Here is a 15000-nt window from a genome sequence, read left to right as displayed (position 1 = left end):
CACACACACAGAGCATCATGCTGTGTATGCACGCACACGCAGCATAACTCCCACATCTGTACTAACACACACACACAGAGCACAACTGACAGTCAGGACATAACTTTCACACACACACTAACACCTTGAGCATGACTAACACATGCACACCCACCACACATATATATAGTATTAGTACAACGAATATACACACATAAAGGACATCACACACATGTACCCCCCATGACTTACACAGGGCATGACTTGCACACCCCCCCCCCCCCCCCCGACCTGACTAATACATACACAGGACATTATACACACACTAATATTCCCCCCCAGCATGACTCACACAGGGCATGACTTTCACCCCCCCCACACACTCTATGCATAACTTTCACATGTGTACTAACACACACAACTGACAGACACGGGACATAACTGACACACATACTAACACCTTGAGCATGGCTAACACATGCACACACATGGCATAACTAATACACACACAGGGCATTACACACATGCACCCCCTCATGACTTACACGGCATGACTTTCTTACATACACACACAGCATAACTTTGACACACATACTAACACACCCACATTGGGCACAACTGACAGACACAGGACATAACTTTGACTCACATACTAACACCTTGATCATGACTAACACACACACACACACACACACACACACACACGCAATGGAGTTGTTAACCTGGCGACTTGCACAGTAGAAACCAACAATTCAGAGACATGTTGGGAAAAACCCAGGACTGTCAAGTTGTGCAAACTGGGAGGTCACCTCACTCCCCAGCAAGTCCATGGCCCCACATTTCGGGAGCGTTGTAGCAGTTGCCCTCTGTCTACCTTTAAGACCGCACTCAACTTTTGCAGGGGCCTGAGTTTTCCCTCCCTGGCAGGGGTTTCAATACCCAGTAGCAGAGAGAAACACTGCTTTTGAAAGCATGAATTTGCTACTAAATTAGGTGCAGAAAGGGTTGACTGTTCCCCTTCGCATTCATAAACTGCAAGCATTAGACCTGAACTCCCTTTGTGGAAGGAGCAGGCCCAAAACAGGGAAATCGCCAAGGCAAGCTGAGATGCAGCATGTGGAGTCATTAATGAGAACAATGTTTTCCAAACTCCACCTCTAGTAGTAAACTGAAATATGTTTATTTTAAACCCACCAGGCTGTATTTTCATCTCTGCATGCTTGCCAAACAGCTCCTATTAAGGTTAGGTCAGCAGGGAATGGGCACACGATAATCTACAAATATGCGAGGGATCTAAACTTCAAAGAGAGGGTGGATTTATTTACGGTGGCAAAAGGGAATGCCAGCAAGAGCAATGGCAAGACATTTGAAAAGGAGAAATTTAGGCTAAATTCCAGGAAAAACTTCCTTACAGGAAGATCTTATTAAACCGTGGTACTTTCCAAGGGAAGCAGTGGAAACGTCCCTGCTTGGAACATTTAAAAAAATCAGTCTGGATAAGGCAGTCTTAATCCTGAGTATATCAATCAGCTGAGCATTAAAAAGAAGATCCTAACAGTCCCTGAAAGCAGTGACTCTTGCTTGTCTGTATATTTTATTAAGATTGCCTGGCCAGGATTAGGAACTAGAAAATGCATCACAGAGAACAATCCTACATTGTTAGGGAACAACCCAGGACACAGGTTTCATCTTCAGCTTTTCCAATGCTATCTCGCTAAGCCTGAGGACACATTCTGCTCTGGTTTCAGTTCTGTGCAAAGAAACCTAGACTTTCAGTGGAAAGAAATGTAAGAAACAGCAGGTATGGAAGTATGTTGCATTTAGATGTGCAAAGACCAATAGCTGGAAAATAAGCATCATCTCATCTAAATGCTGCCGGTGCAGGGCTATTAAAGTTAAGCCTACAATGTTTCCGAGCTCTGTAGGTTAAGATCTGGAATGGGCTCAAAGCCCTACTTCTCACCTAGGGCCTGCTTCTACATTCACGGACTATACTGGTGTGGGATCAGGATTCTAATCAAGGCACTGGATTTGCTGAGAAAGTCTAATTTCCCTTTCTAAACCTTATCTGCACTATGGAAATTTCCTAAAAATTTTCCACTGCTGCTAGCAGCAGTGCATTTGCAATGATGCTGAGAATGACGGGAGTCTGAGCAGAGACCAAGTTTCTGCGGTCACAGTAATTTTTAACCTTGTGATGGTTAAAAGCGTTTCTTGAATCAGGCCATCAGTAGAGTTATGTGACTGCTCACACTTCAACATACAGAAACATCGACTGGGTTCCTTATTTTAAGAAGGTGTTTATTTTATAAATCAAAGTTTTGACAAACTATCTGGGAACAGACATTATTTAGAGACATTCAATCAAGAAAATATTTCTGTGAATATGGAAAACATTGAAAAACCACTATTCAAAATAAGAAATAAGTTATCCCCATGTATATCAATCAGCTGAGCATTAAAAAGAAGATCCTAACAGTCCCTGAAAGCGGTGACTCTTGCTTGTCTGTATATTTTATTAAGATCGCCTGACCAGAACACCGTGATGGATAAACAGAAGAGATCTCAGGTTTGCAAACCCTCTGGAATGTACATATCTTACATTCAGTCGAGTTCAGAAATTGGCCTGAAAATATAACTTAGGTTTAATGGCAGATTTCTTGACCCACGCCCCCTCAAACACTGCAATTGCTCTGATTACAAATGAATAGATTACAATACACATACAATCCCAGCGGCTTTCCACAACCACCTCATGAAGTTCTATATTGATCAAGATCTATTCAGATGCCTTGTGCACTAAAAGATGCACCCTGTGGAGTAGTTTGCATGAGCTTCTCTTTGAGGATGAAACAGCAGTTGAATTTTTAGTTGAAGACAGATTTAACTAAATTCTCTTTAGGAAAGAAAAAAAAAAAAATCACAATTCCAATTTTAGGTCGCATCTCATTTTGTAGCATGCTATAAAAGGCTGTAGTGAAAAACAAGATTGTAAAAAAAGCAAATGAGAACACCCCCCCACAGCTTCAAAACAGAATATACACAGCAAGGGGTTAAATAGTCTAGTGCTTTATAACCTAAATTAATGCAGTTTAAGAAATTCTTCTGTCCCTCAGGTCCCAAGACCTGCCAGATGGGTGAATACTTCAGTTGAGCACGGTAGAGACTGCCTTACAAACTCATCATACCCTACTGACATTAGCTTATAATACTGGGTAGTTTTTGAACATATAACAAAAGAACGCATTCCAGCAAGTGTCACTGGTACTTCAATGTAATTTGGTCATTTGTTTTTGTAAAACGGTTTGTATTTTAGTGAAGAACTTCAGTACAAGCTAAGAGGTCTGCAGACCACCAGTGTATTCATTACAGATAAGCAAAGTCGTGATTTGTAAAGAACATTTATATAACAATTTTATTCTACTGACCCTTGCAGGTGTCTCTCTGTTAAATGGCTTTCCACATCAACAGCCAAATCCTATACCTTCTCCCATGGCAGATTCTAAAAACGAAACGGTTCCACTGGAGAAGGGGAGGGATCCAACATGAAGAAGTCGTGCTAGAGGACATACCCACCCCATGCCAGGGAATATTTTTAACTGATTACCACTGCAGCATCTTGCAGAGAGGTGGTTAAGAGCAGGACAGTGGCATGGCCACTGGGGTAACGTGACCGTGTTGATTCGTTACCTCTGGGTACGCACACCACCATCTGCTCCAGCTCACCAGCTAGACTGCCTGTGCTGGTGTTCACTTGTTAATAAATATCAAGAATAAAATAGTGAAGTTTAGACATTTGAAAAGATTTAGGAAATAAAATCCTCCCACACCCAGGAACCCTTCCCTCATAAACACATCAGCACCATAACCAATATTTTTAACAATTTCTTGCTCATCCAGTAATGTCATGTAAGACAATGCAGCTGGCTTTAAGCTCTCAAATGCACTGAAGTGTGCCTGTGTCTTTAAAATGTTCTAATTCCATCTCATTATGGCACTGCTCTTGTTGCACGAGATTGGGCATTAAAGCACTTCTTTGCAAAGAGAGTCTTGTTAGTCTTTATGGCTTTCATCTAAATTTAGAAGGAAGATGAAATACAAACACAAAATTCTTTTTCTTTAACAGACATCTGTGTAAGTATTTGTTTTATTATAAATATGTAAGAAAAATGAATAGTAATTGATCAATTAAGTTGGAAGTGTTTTATTACTTCTTTGAATTCATTAGCTATGATAAATCATCAAAAGCACTGGTCAAGACAGAAATAAATAACATCATCTCATGTTAGAGAGAAAGTTGCAAATACAGCATATTCAATTATAGCCATGTGCTGCTTCACACCATACGATGCAGACAGCAGTAATGCAATAAGGACACAGTAGTTTTAGTCACAATCATCAAAAAGGCAGGGGGAGTTGCACACCAGCCACAAGACTGAACATGGTATTCTTCCTTTTACAGTTTGTCATGTGAATTTTAGTGAAGGGTTTGGACTGGCAATCCCTGGAGACCAAAGTATTCTTCAGCCGGAGAACAAGTTCAGTGGCAATAGCAGCAATACAAGGATTCCTACATTGCTCCACCTCTCAAAGGCCAATGGGACTGGACCGTCTGCTAAGACTTGCCAAATGCACCAACATATGAAACTGGACCGCCATTAATTCCACACGGGCCATGAAGCATCCATCAGATGAAATTAGTTAAATACTGGTAATCATTCTGAGAAAATTTACACACCTGGAGATAAAAGGCTCCATGTGCTCTAGCACCTATTCAACAAACCACCAGGTCACCCAACAAGTTACTTAGATTAAACTGTATCGGATACCTGCCACGCTCTCAACATCAAGCATTCTCCATGCTTGAACTCAGGCCAAGGTACAAGGCATTTGGATGCTGGGACAATTTAATAATCAAGGATTTTTGCCTGCAGTTATCCTGAAGATTTGTGTAATGTGTAACTCTAGGCAATTTTGGTGCCACATGCAGGCAAGTGATTGGTTCAGGACTCTACCCACTGCACACTTCATACAAGATGGGTCTCCTTGCAAAAAGCCAGTCACAAAACGTAAAACAGCCTCCTCATTATTACTGCCCTACTGTTATGTATTTGATTCATAAAGGACAATGAGGGACTCTCCAAAAGCAGGGAAACCATTCATAAGACTTGAAAGTCAGTGCAAAAGAAAAGCTGGCTAAAGTGCTACCATTAAGAAAAACCTACCGTAGGGACAATTGTTAGGTGTGCTCCAATATATCTTCTGCTTTTCATGAATAAAACACTACTGTGGCCAATTCTTATAAAGAATATATGTCTGCGATGTTAATCACAGCTCGTTAGTCAGGGGAACACAGAACATGCTTTTCTTAGCAATCCTTGCCATCAGTATGAATGCAGTCTGTCATACACAACAAGGGGAGACAAAAATGACACTGATGGATCCCAGCAAGTACAGACCCTCCAACTACTCTTAATACCTCAAGATCTTTTCAGACCAAGGAAAGTCTGTAAAGTAAAAAGATTTAAAAAGGAGCCACAACCCAATTATGTCTTTGCACTCTTTTTTAACCAACAAGTCTGTTCCTGGAGTGAATCAAAGAAGATCTACATATGCCATCCAAGTCCTCATCATTACTAATGAAAGTAGGAGTCTGATGAATTTACAGGATACAAGCCGGGAGATCAGTACATGATTAAGTATAGAGAACTTCCATCCAGCATGCATAACACTCAAATGACATATGGACCTAGGTTTTAGGGGCTTTGGGTACAGTCACTGTAAGTATATGGAAATCACTGCATAAGTCAGAACAGCAAGTAACAATACAAACAATAGCCCCCTAGAGGAAACAAATTAAAAATATTAAGGCAAGGGCCCTAAAATTGCATAACACTTCATGACCATATTAAATATTGGAATATTCCACTGCTCAGAATTTTTCTACATCCTCTTCCATAGCCTACAACAAACTACCACTGCAGAAACGTGGCAAACTCAAAGTGCGTCGGTGGTCTGACACATGCCTACAGCAGCAGGCTTTGGTTCATGGCCAACACTGCACCCAAAACTTTCCTAATGCCTGGCTAAAAGAGGACAAAAGATATATATCAAAATTCTGCTAGGAACAATGGCTGCTATAGGTACTGTAGCAATAGGTAAATAAACCTTTTTATGTATTTAGGTTAAGGGGATAGATAGGATACTGGGCAATACTGGGGATAGTGTAAATTAATGTTTAGTGCTACCTGCATGTAAGGAATCAAACAGTCCAGCATCCACTACTATAGGATACTTGGACATGCCAAATACAGAGGAAGATAAGGGGGAAGGGAGGACAGGAAGAATTCCTTTCTATTTCAGATGTAGCTCAAGCATTATTTCAGTGCAACTGGCTGAACTTAAAAATAACACCAAAACACTGCAATAAGAAAAAACATTGTACATGATCCTTTTGAGGAGAAACAGCTTTCCTGTCGTTACTCAGGCTTAAGAAGTTCTTTAATCAGCTAAACACATTAATAGACACCAATGATTAAGTCCTGTTATTTACACTTTAAGTATTACTCTGATCCTTGTACGCATTATCTAAATTAAGATAATTTTTTATTAGTCTATCCAATTATTTTTTTAAAATATGGAGGAAAGTAAGTGGAATCAAAACAGTTAGAATGTTGTGCATCTTAAGGCATTTTGTCTCAAAGTCATAGTTTTTGGTACTAAATCCCGTAAAACCGTCATTGTTTAAAAACCTAAAAAATGGCCACACAGGACTACAGAGAACAGTACACTTTTTTGCACATAGTAAAATACAAATTATTGTACGTTCCTGTAAATTTCTTCTCTTACTTTCCACATTTTTTAAATACTCCAGCATATTCCAAGTACAGCTGGATGGAGAACTGGATGACTGATTTTGGTAGCATTATTGTAGGCCCTGACATTTTCCATTCAAGTTTTACAAACGCCTCTCATATCACAGAATAATATACTGCGAAAAGCGTTCTACTGAAACATTGCACAGATTTTGTACCACTAGGGCTTATACATTCAAAAGGCAACTTTCAGGAGTGCGGGTCCATCCATTCACATTGGGGAAGAAAAAAAAAAAAATCACATACACATTAAAATAAAGTCATAAAAGTGTTACCTAGTGGGACTTTACACCAATGAGAACAACAATAAGGACAATTACTATAACAAACAAAATTAAAATGACAAGCATCTTCCGATTCTTCTTTTGATATTGCTCGGCCTATAAACACAAAAGAAAGGTAGTTAAGTACTTTAATTCTGACAACATGCAAAAGGACAGTATGGCATGACCCTTATTTACCACATACCTCAAGTTACTGTTTACTATTACTGTTACTATTATAATTTGGCACATCTCAATGTAAAGCAAATTGGACCCACAAAATTAACTCAAATGAGTACTATCAGTAGATGCCTAACTTGGCACAGATGTATTTACAAGTATGCACTGAAACTTTATCTAACAGATTCATTCATTCAGAAGGCTTCATGTCAGAGGGTTCAACTTCATGATGACTGTAAAAGACTGCTGTTTTTATCTTAGGAGGTCCCTGGGAAGGCGCTATAAGAAATGGGGTATGATGTGCATTATTATTTTTCATAAGAATAGAAGCTCATCTGAAAGTGAAATTACATTTAAAAATATCCAAATGTGAAAACCGTAGATAGAGATCAGCCAACTGGATATGTAAGTACATCTGAGTAGTAAAGGCTGGTAAAAAATTATTTTAACTTTTGATTTTTCACATCATAAAAAGTTACTTGTTGAAGGAAATTAAAAATGTACAAAAACCTTCACACTTTGAAACTAGGTTAAGTTTTAATCTGGTTTCAACTGGAATTGAACAGTTTTTCAGTTTTCTTTCCCCCTTTCTGCCCTTCCTTTTCCAAGAGGGCTAGATAGATGATAACAGGAGACAAAGGGAGAAACCTCCCAAAATTTAAGTCAAAATTGAACAAAAATTTGTTCCGGTTTGTTTAATAAAAAGATGAAAAGCAAAGCATTCTAAAGAAAATGAAAGTTATTTTTTTCCCCTTGGGCTTAATGATTTTGAAATCAAATGATTTTGAAATGCAAAAGTTGACTAAAGCATTTTTGCATGCAGTTAACCGATGGGTACCACAGAGAATGGAAATCTGGCTTTTTATGCATTTCAAAACAACAACTTGGATGGTAGCAATTCTGTTATGAAAGAGGAATAATTAATATCATCCAGTTTCCAGTGTAATTTAGGACAGATCAATGGCTATAAAGAGTGCTTTCTGGACAAGTTGAAACAGCTTTGCTTATTAAAGCAGAAAAGAAAATTGACTTTTTTTTTTTTTTTTTTTTTACACAAAGAAAACAACAGTATTATTAAAACCAGCAGGGATGTGTTTCACGTGATCTTTCTGATCAGTGAGTCTCTCCCATGACAGATTAGAAAATTCATATTAAATAGCTTGGCTGCAGCCCACACGTACTGAAAACAGCCAGCATAAAATGCCTATTGCACCAAAGTTCCTTGCTCTAATCAATGAGTGAAAGGGAACCTGCTGAGAGCTAAGATCCTATTCCAGTTTGGAGCATTTGCTTATTTCTAGTCCATTTTATACACTGTTTTAAAGAAAATGCTTATTAGAAGATCAAAATGGTCACCAATTCATATTTACATATAATACACAAAAACAACCTTGCAAGCAACGTATTATACTCTTCTGAAATGGCTTTTTAATTCTGACACCATATACAAGTTTGCAATACGCTCGGTTTCCAAAACATAATGGTCCACTGCAGTTGAGGTTTCAGCTTGAACCGCTCATTCCATTTTGTTTCCAAGCAATGCAAAGACTGAACTGAATTGAAAAAACAAGACACTATTTTAAAAAAACCCTAAATAAGACTCTGGTGTAGTCTGCTGCCAAGTTCAAACTTTTCAGTTACTCCAAAACCACAATGTTCAGAGCAGAAACAGAAGGTTGGCCTTAAATCCAAATAAATGCTGTAGAATGAGGGAAGACTCCTACAGCCAGTTTCAAACTAAGCACTGCCAATATACTAAAGTCAGGACCCTTCCAGACCTGGGTATGTGAAGTGAGGTATATCAAGCCATAAGGTAACTAGTTAACCCACTTGATTTTTCAGGAGAGCTAGGCACAAACTCCCACTGAGGCTAGTGGGAGTTAGATATAGGTCAGCACTCAAATGATTGAGCCACTGCTTTGATGCTCAAATATGGATGTAGAAGCTTAAAACCAGGAATCGTATATAAAAATGATATTCAGGAAAGCTGCAACTGTAGCTGGATCAGGGGCAAGAACAGATGAAATTGTTACAGAATGCCACAGAACAACCACCACGTGACAGAAAAAGAAAAAAAAAGATACCTGCTATTTTTCATGTTGGCATAACCTTTGATGGCTGTTAAGATAAAGATTAGAAAGGATGCAGCATCTTAAATATCTTTTCAGCTTACCTTATGCAGCTGTTTCAGACCTTCCTCAGTTTTCACACATGACTGTTCAACATTGTAGTCAATTCTATCCAGAACCGTTCCCTAAATAAAACGGGCAGAATAAGCACTGACGAGAGACAAGTAAATACTATAAAACGATCAGCATCAAGCAATGAGAGACAAACAGATTTCACAGAAGAGAGCTGATGGATTATGCAGCAAGCTATGCATTTTTTTAAAAGAAAGAATAGTCAAAAACAATGTTTTCTTTAAAGAAGCACTTGGCTTAGTGGCTTAAATAATGCTATTGTCAAAGACTTCAAATTGCATGTGTTAGCAGGGATCATTTCAGGGTTTAATACAGAACCAGCTATTTGGAAAGAACAGAGGATGTTTTCCAACCTAACTTGTTTCATGATCCTGGGAAGCAGTGATATTTTCTTGGTTGTTTGTCTTAACTCAAATTCCTTGTGCCAAGGATAAGAACAGAAAGCAAGGAACAGCCAAACTCCTTAGCAACACCAGGCGCTCCACTAATTACCAGAATGAGGAGCTGTCAAACCCCTGCAGAACTCACTCGTCTCAGCAGAATTGTAAAAGATCAGACATGCTTTTCTTTCTTGGAGAATTACAGCAATTTTACATACAGTAATATTACCCATAAAATACATTAACACGGTTATTGAAGCTGCAGAGCTGAGCAAATATAAGCATTGCCTAATTTGAGGAGCCCAATTTGAGATGCTTGGACCTGATTTTTCAGAGTACTTACCATTATACAGCACTTTACATGCTTAAAGCATAACTCTCATGAACTTCAATTGCAGCTGGGAATGCTCAGCACTTCTGTCAATCAGAATCCAAGATCTCAAGTTGGGCATGAAGAAGACAAGCACTCCATTAGTCATCAACTATAGAAGTCTGGTTTAAAGATACTTGGCTAGCATCTGTGGCAGAGGCAAGGATAAGATTCAGTTTTCTGAGGTGACATTCGCTTGCCTTAAACACGGCACCTTCCCCTTTGCAATCCCCTATCACACTCACTATGTCCTTCCATCTTTTGCAACAAATTAAACATGGATCTTTACTACACAACTCTGATTCAAGCCCAGAGCAAATCCATCCTATGGGCTAAATGAAGTAGGAGTGTTGTGGACAAACACAGCAAGTGATCACATGATTAAAAGACTGTGTTGTAATGCATATGCATAAAGGAGCTCATAAGGGATTGAATTCAAGTTGCACTCTTGAGGGTTCGCTTTTGCAATCTTTGACCATGTTCTTGTAATAGTTTCCTGTATGTCATTTTAAGTTAAAAAACAAAACAAAACCAAACCCCAAAACAAACTATAACGCAATTACGTTATATGGATCATACTAATATCCACAGGGGCATCAGAAGGGCTAGGATCTTTAAATCCAACATACAGGTATCTAACCTAAAAGAGTAACTGAAAATAGTAGTAGATTGTCATCCTCTATGCAGGCCAGCACAAGACAGGGATGAGAAATGCACTTTGCTAGTGCGTTTCCTAAGGTTTCCTGATGGCAGAGGAACGGTGAGATTGGGAACTATTGCAGGTTCTGAAGTGGTGTGCGCTCTTTTACTCACCTACCTTAAGTCTGATTCCTCTCTGTGTAGCCTGAAGCAACCAAAAGCTGCAAATGCTGAAATTCTTAGGTAAATTCAGTACAGAAAGATACCCAATGAAAGCAACTTCAGCCCAAACTATTAGGGCATTTGTACACATGCTTGTGCCGCACCATCAAAGGTGTTTTAGTTCAAAAGCGCACCGCCGCCATTTTCTCAGCGCTGACGTACATTTTGCCATTTATACAAATGTGTGTGATGCAGCGGTGGGCAAAGCAGAGCAACTTGCATGCAGAGCAGATAAATGTATGTGTATAAATGCCGTTAAAGTTTGGCACCGTTATAAAAGCAAATGAAAACAGGTTTTTATAATGGAAAACACAGGCAATCTTAATAAGAGGCATTACTCTTCAATCAGGACTTTTACTGTGGGTTTATGTACCTGTTCTACTATCATTGCTCCGAGGTCCCTAAATATTTCGTTGAGATCAGAAATTGACTGTACAACCTGTCGAATTTCTCGTTCCCGTTCTTCCACCATTAATGTGTTTTGTTCCACCAATACTAACTGGTCATCTGTAAAACCCTGCAGAAATGTAAGATTTAAAATGATGAAATAAAAGTAACATGAAACACTGGTAACAATATGAAAAAAGAAAGTCACAGTGCCAGATCCTTTTGGAACTCCCATAATGGCAAAATCTGTTAAGTGTACAAACTGTACCTTAAATATGTAATAGAAATGTAGGGTTGCCACAAAAAATGATATAAAGCACCATCATTTAGAGATCTTTCTAGGACAGGCAATTTAGTGTCTGAAAGCAAGTTTGTATGCATGCATAAAATCAAGAAACTGGAAAAAATACTAAGTAGTAGTAGTTATGCCCTATCTACTAAATGCTGGTGGTACAGAAGATCTCATACAAACATAGGAAGTTCGTATACAAGTACTGGAGCAGCAATTGTGTTTATTGAATCCTTTAATGTTGTATAAATATTACTATTCATCTCCCAAGGCCATTCACAAAACACTACTCATTTTCAAGCATTCTTGTGTACAGGTCATGTGAACAATATTTTTATGTTAACTGAAATAAAGCCTTACTCTTTTTCCATACAAGCTCTCCACTTAACCCCTTAGCATCAGAGCAGAGGATATGGTGCAGTGCCAAGAGGCATACTAAGCAATCCTGCTACCACTGGCATGTATAATCCCTGAAGTGCTGACGTGGGCACTTAAGCAATGCATCTGATATATAGAGTATATGGAGGTGCATATTATGGAACATGTATGAAGGCAGAAGTAAATATAAAGCATTGTGTATAAGGACTCAGTGGAAAACTTCCTTACTGAGGGAAAACCAAGCCTCAGAGATTGCTCCATGAGGAACAGTGTCAGCATCCATTTAAAACTAGACTCCTGCCAACTGATGATAATCCTCATTCCCAGGCATTGTGGAGGGAAGGGCGACAGTGCTGACTCTGCAGCTCACCTAGCCTCTCTTAGCTAAGGCAAGAAGAGGTTGGAAATTGAACTCGTGTCTCCCATGTTGCAATATCAAAGCTATTCCCTATTTCCCAACACCCTGAATGAGAATTTATGCTCCTTCTTTCAATTAGCACGTGTGTACTGAATGTATCCGAGTCACAACTCATCAGCATAAAAACAAAATCCACAGAAACATTTGTTTTAATCAAATGTCCTTAAAATCCTACTGATTTAAAATATTGCTACTAGGAAGACAATACTGTTATTAGGAAGACATTACATTGATAAAAAATGGAATTTCCATGTGGTTTGATGTACATGTCAGGCATGTACAAATCAGATGCTGATTTATTCTCAGGAGTCTGACATTTAAACCACAGTAAAACCAAAACAACCCCCCCATCCCTCTCCTCCCAGCCATTAACTTCCTTTAACAACTTCCTAACTCACCCGATCATAAAGAGTGTTGTCCTCGCCATCATCCATAAGAGGGACTGAAGTGTCAAAGAAATGCTTGGATCTTTCTTCTCGATTTTTCATACCTGAAAGAGAGAAAAGCTGGGCTGAGTATAATACTTTGACACACAAGCCATAAAGTCACTAAGATTCACTATTATCCTTTTAAAATACAAACGCACTGAATATGAATATACAATTAGTCGATTGGTGCTTTTTCAAGTAGGCTTATGAGAAAACCAGACATACGCAGGAGAGGAAAAGTTATGCAAGCAGAACAGTGTCACATCATTTATTAGGCAGATTTTCCAAAGTGACATGATCTGTATTTGAACTGACATGTACCATTTACTAATTGTAAAGTGACCAGCTTTGACTACACTTAAGGTTGATCTAACCAGAATTTGAGTCATTGAATTTCAAAAGGTTCAAGTATATTTACACCTTTGAACATTCAGCAAATTGAAAGGAGATATTTTTGTGGCTGCATCTTTAATTCCCACCCCCCCCAAAATAAATTAGTATTATTCAAAATTAAGAGGCGATGTGGGCCCAGAAGAACCTAGATTAGCTTGCAGGGCGACATATTTCCTGTCTGGCATTGTGGGCTGTTTTCTAACCAAAGAAATCCTCTTGGGAACATCTCTCCTCCTAGTCCCAATTACAAATGTTACTTGTGGTACATACAGTGTGTGGTAGAGAGAGATTTGATTAATATTCAGGAAAGAGTTTAAAATAATACTGGGTCAGCCTGGTTACAGCCTTTTGGCTATTACATGAGCAGCATACATAGCATATTGCCCATACAATTTTGTATCAATATTCTCTCTTTTGTATGGCTGTTGAGTTTTAGTTTGTCAGCTAGCAGGTATGACTGCCTGAAGACTAGGCTACCTCAAAGTAAGTTCCGTAGAGCACATTTTGTGAAACAATAAGACAGTCCACACTTTGAATGCTGACTAAGTTAGTCTGTATAGGAGAACTGGATCTCATTGATTTGTTACCAAGGAGCTTCAGATCTGTACGTGTATGACATGCTAAGTATATTTATTTTATAAATAAGAAAAATAGAGGCATAGCAAATGGTCTGAGCACAGGCTGGGAGCCTATGAATTCTAATCCCAGTCCTTACACATCCTTTGTCATCACAGACAAGTCCCTTAGCCCCCCTGTGCTTCAGTCTCCCCCACACACAAAAAATAACTGAGGGTAAAGATGTGTTAGTACCTCACAGACAGCAGGTGCTTGGCGGATGCTTACGTTTGAGATAGTCAGACTGTGTGTGCCTAAAGATGGTGGATAGGTCCTGAAGGGACTGAGCTAAGGAAGACACTACATTCCTGAGAACACGTTCTTCTTGTTCTGTACAGTTTCGTGACCTGCTTTGCAAGACCTGGACTGCTCTCTGACACCTGTGAAATAGCTGAAAAAACAACTGCATTAGTAACAAATCTGGCAAGCTACATTTCAATCATCACGTTGCTCAAGGGATTAATATTTTAAGTTTATGGGCATTGAAGGGAAATGACACTAATGTCCAGTCTGTCATTTGAATGGGTATAAAAATCACAGCACAAGGATGAAGAAAAAAAACGCTAAAGCTAAACATAAATGAGTTTTCTGTAAATTAGACTTTGCAACTGGCTTGAAGATTTCTAATTAAAAGAATTAGGGCACTTGAATTATGAATCAAGGAACACAAGAGGGCATGCAGGCAGTTCTGAACCCCAAAAATATTTCCTTAATTATATCTGTTCAGACTGGAGGTTGCAATTTCATACAGTGGTTTTGTATTTCTATAAAGCATTTGCAAATGTAAGCCAAGTCTTGCCATTCTGCTGCAAGGCAGATGAGTAGGTTATTTCAGGTGGGTCTACAAAGGCACAGAAGGACTAAGCTACTTGTCCAGGATCTTGGTGACCAAGTGACATAATCAGACACACAACCCAGAAGCACTACTTCACAATTACCTATTAAAAAACAACAAAATGGTCCTATTAAAACTCATTTATTTT

At 38.9% G+C, this 15000-nt stretch overlaps 1 protein-coding gene across 2 annotated transcripts in view; it reads right to left on the bottom strand.

Moving 5' to 3' along the window:
• Positions 1-2250: 2250 nt before the first annotated feature.
• The window catches only part of STX16 (syntaxin 16), a 22182-nt gene continuing 9432 nt past the window's right edge, over positions 2251-15000 (bottom strand). For both annotated transcript variants that reach the window (XM_006024082.3, XM_006024084.3), the window contains 5 exons: positions 14246-14408; positions 12980-13071; positions 11483-11626; positions 9471-9551; positions 2251-7234 (listed from right to left, as the gene is read on the bottom strand). In XM_006024082.3, the coding sequence (XP_006024144.1) occupies positions 7130-7234; positions 9471-9551; positions 11483-11626; positions 12980-13071; positions 14246-14408 (585 nt within the window). In that variant the 3' untranslated portion in view covers positions 2251-7129. The remainder of the gene's footprint in view (positions 7235-9470; positions 9552-11482; positions 11627-12979; positions 13072-14245; positions 14409-15000) is intronic.

The sequence above is a fragment of the Alligator sinensis genome, unplaced genomic scaffold (genome assembly GCF_000455745.1).
Source record: "Alligator sinensis unplaced genomic scaffold, ASM45574v1 scaffold970_1, whole genome shotgun sequence".
Classification (NCBI taxonomy): domain Eukaryota; kingdom Metazoa; phylum Chordata; order Crocodylia; family Alligatoridae; genus Alligator; species Alligator sinensis.
Note: the sequence above shows the minus strand (reverse complement) of the source record. Positions and strands in the feature narration are given on the sequence as shown.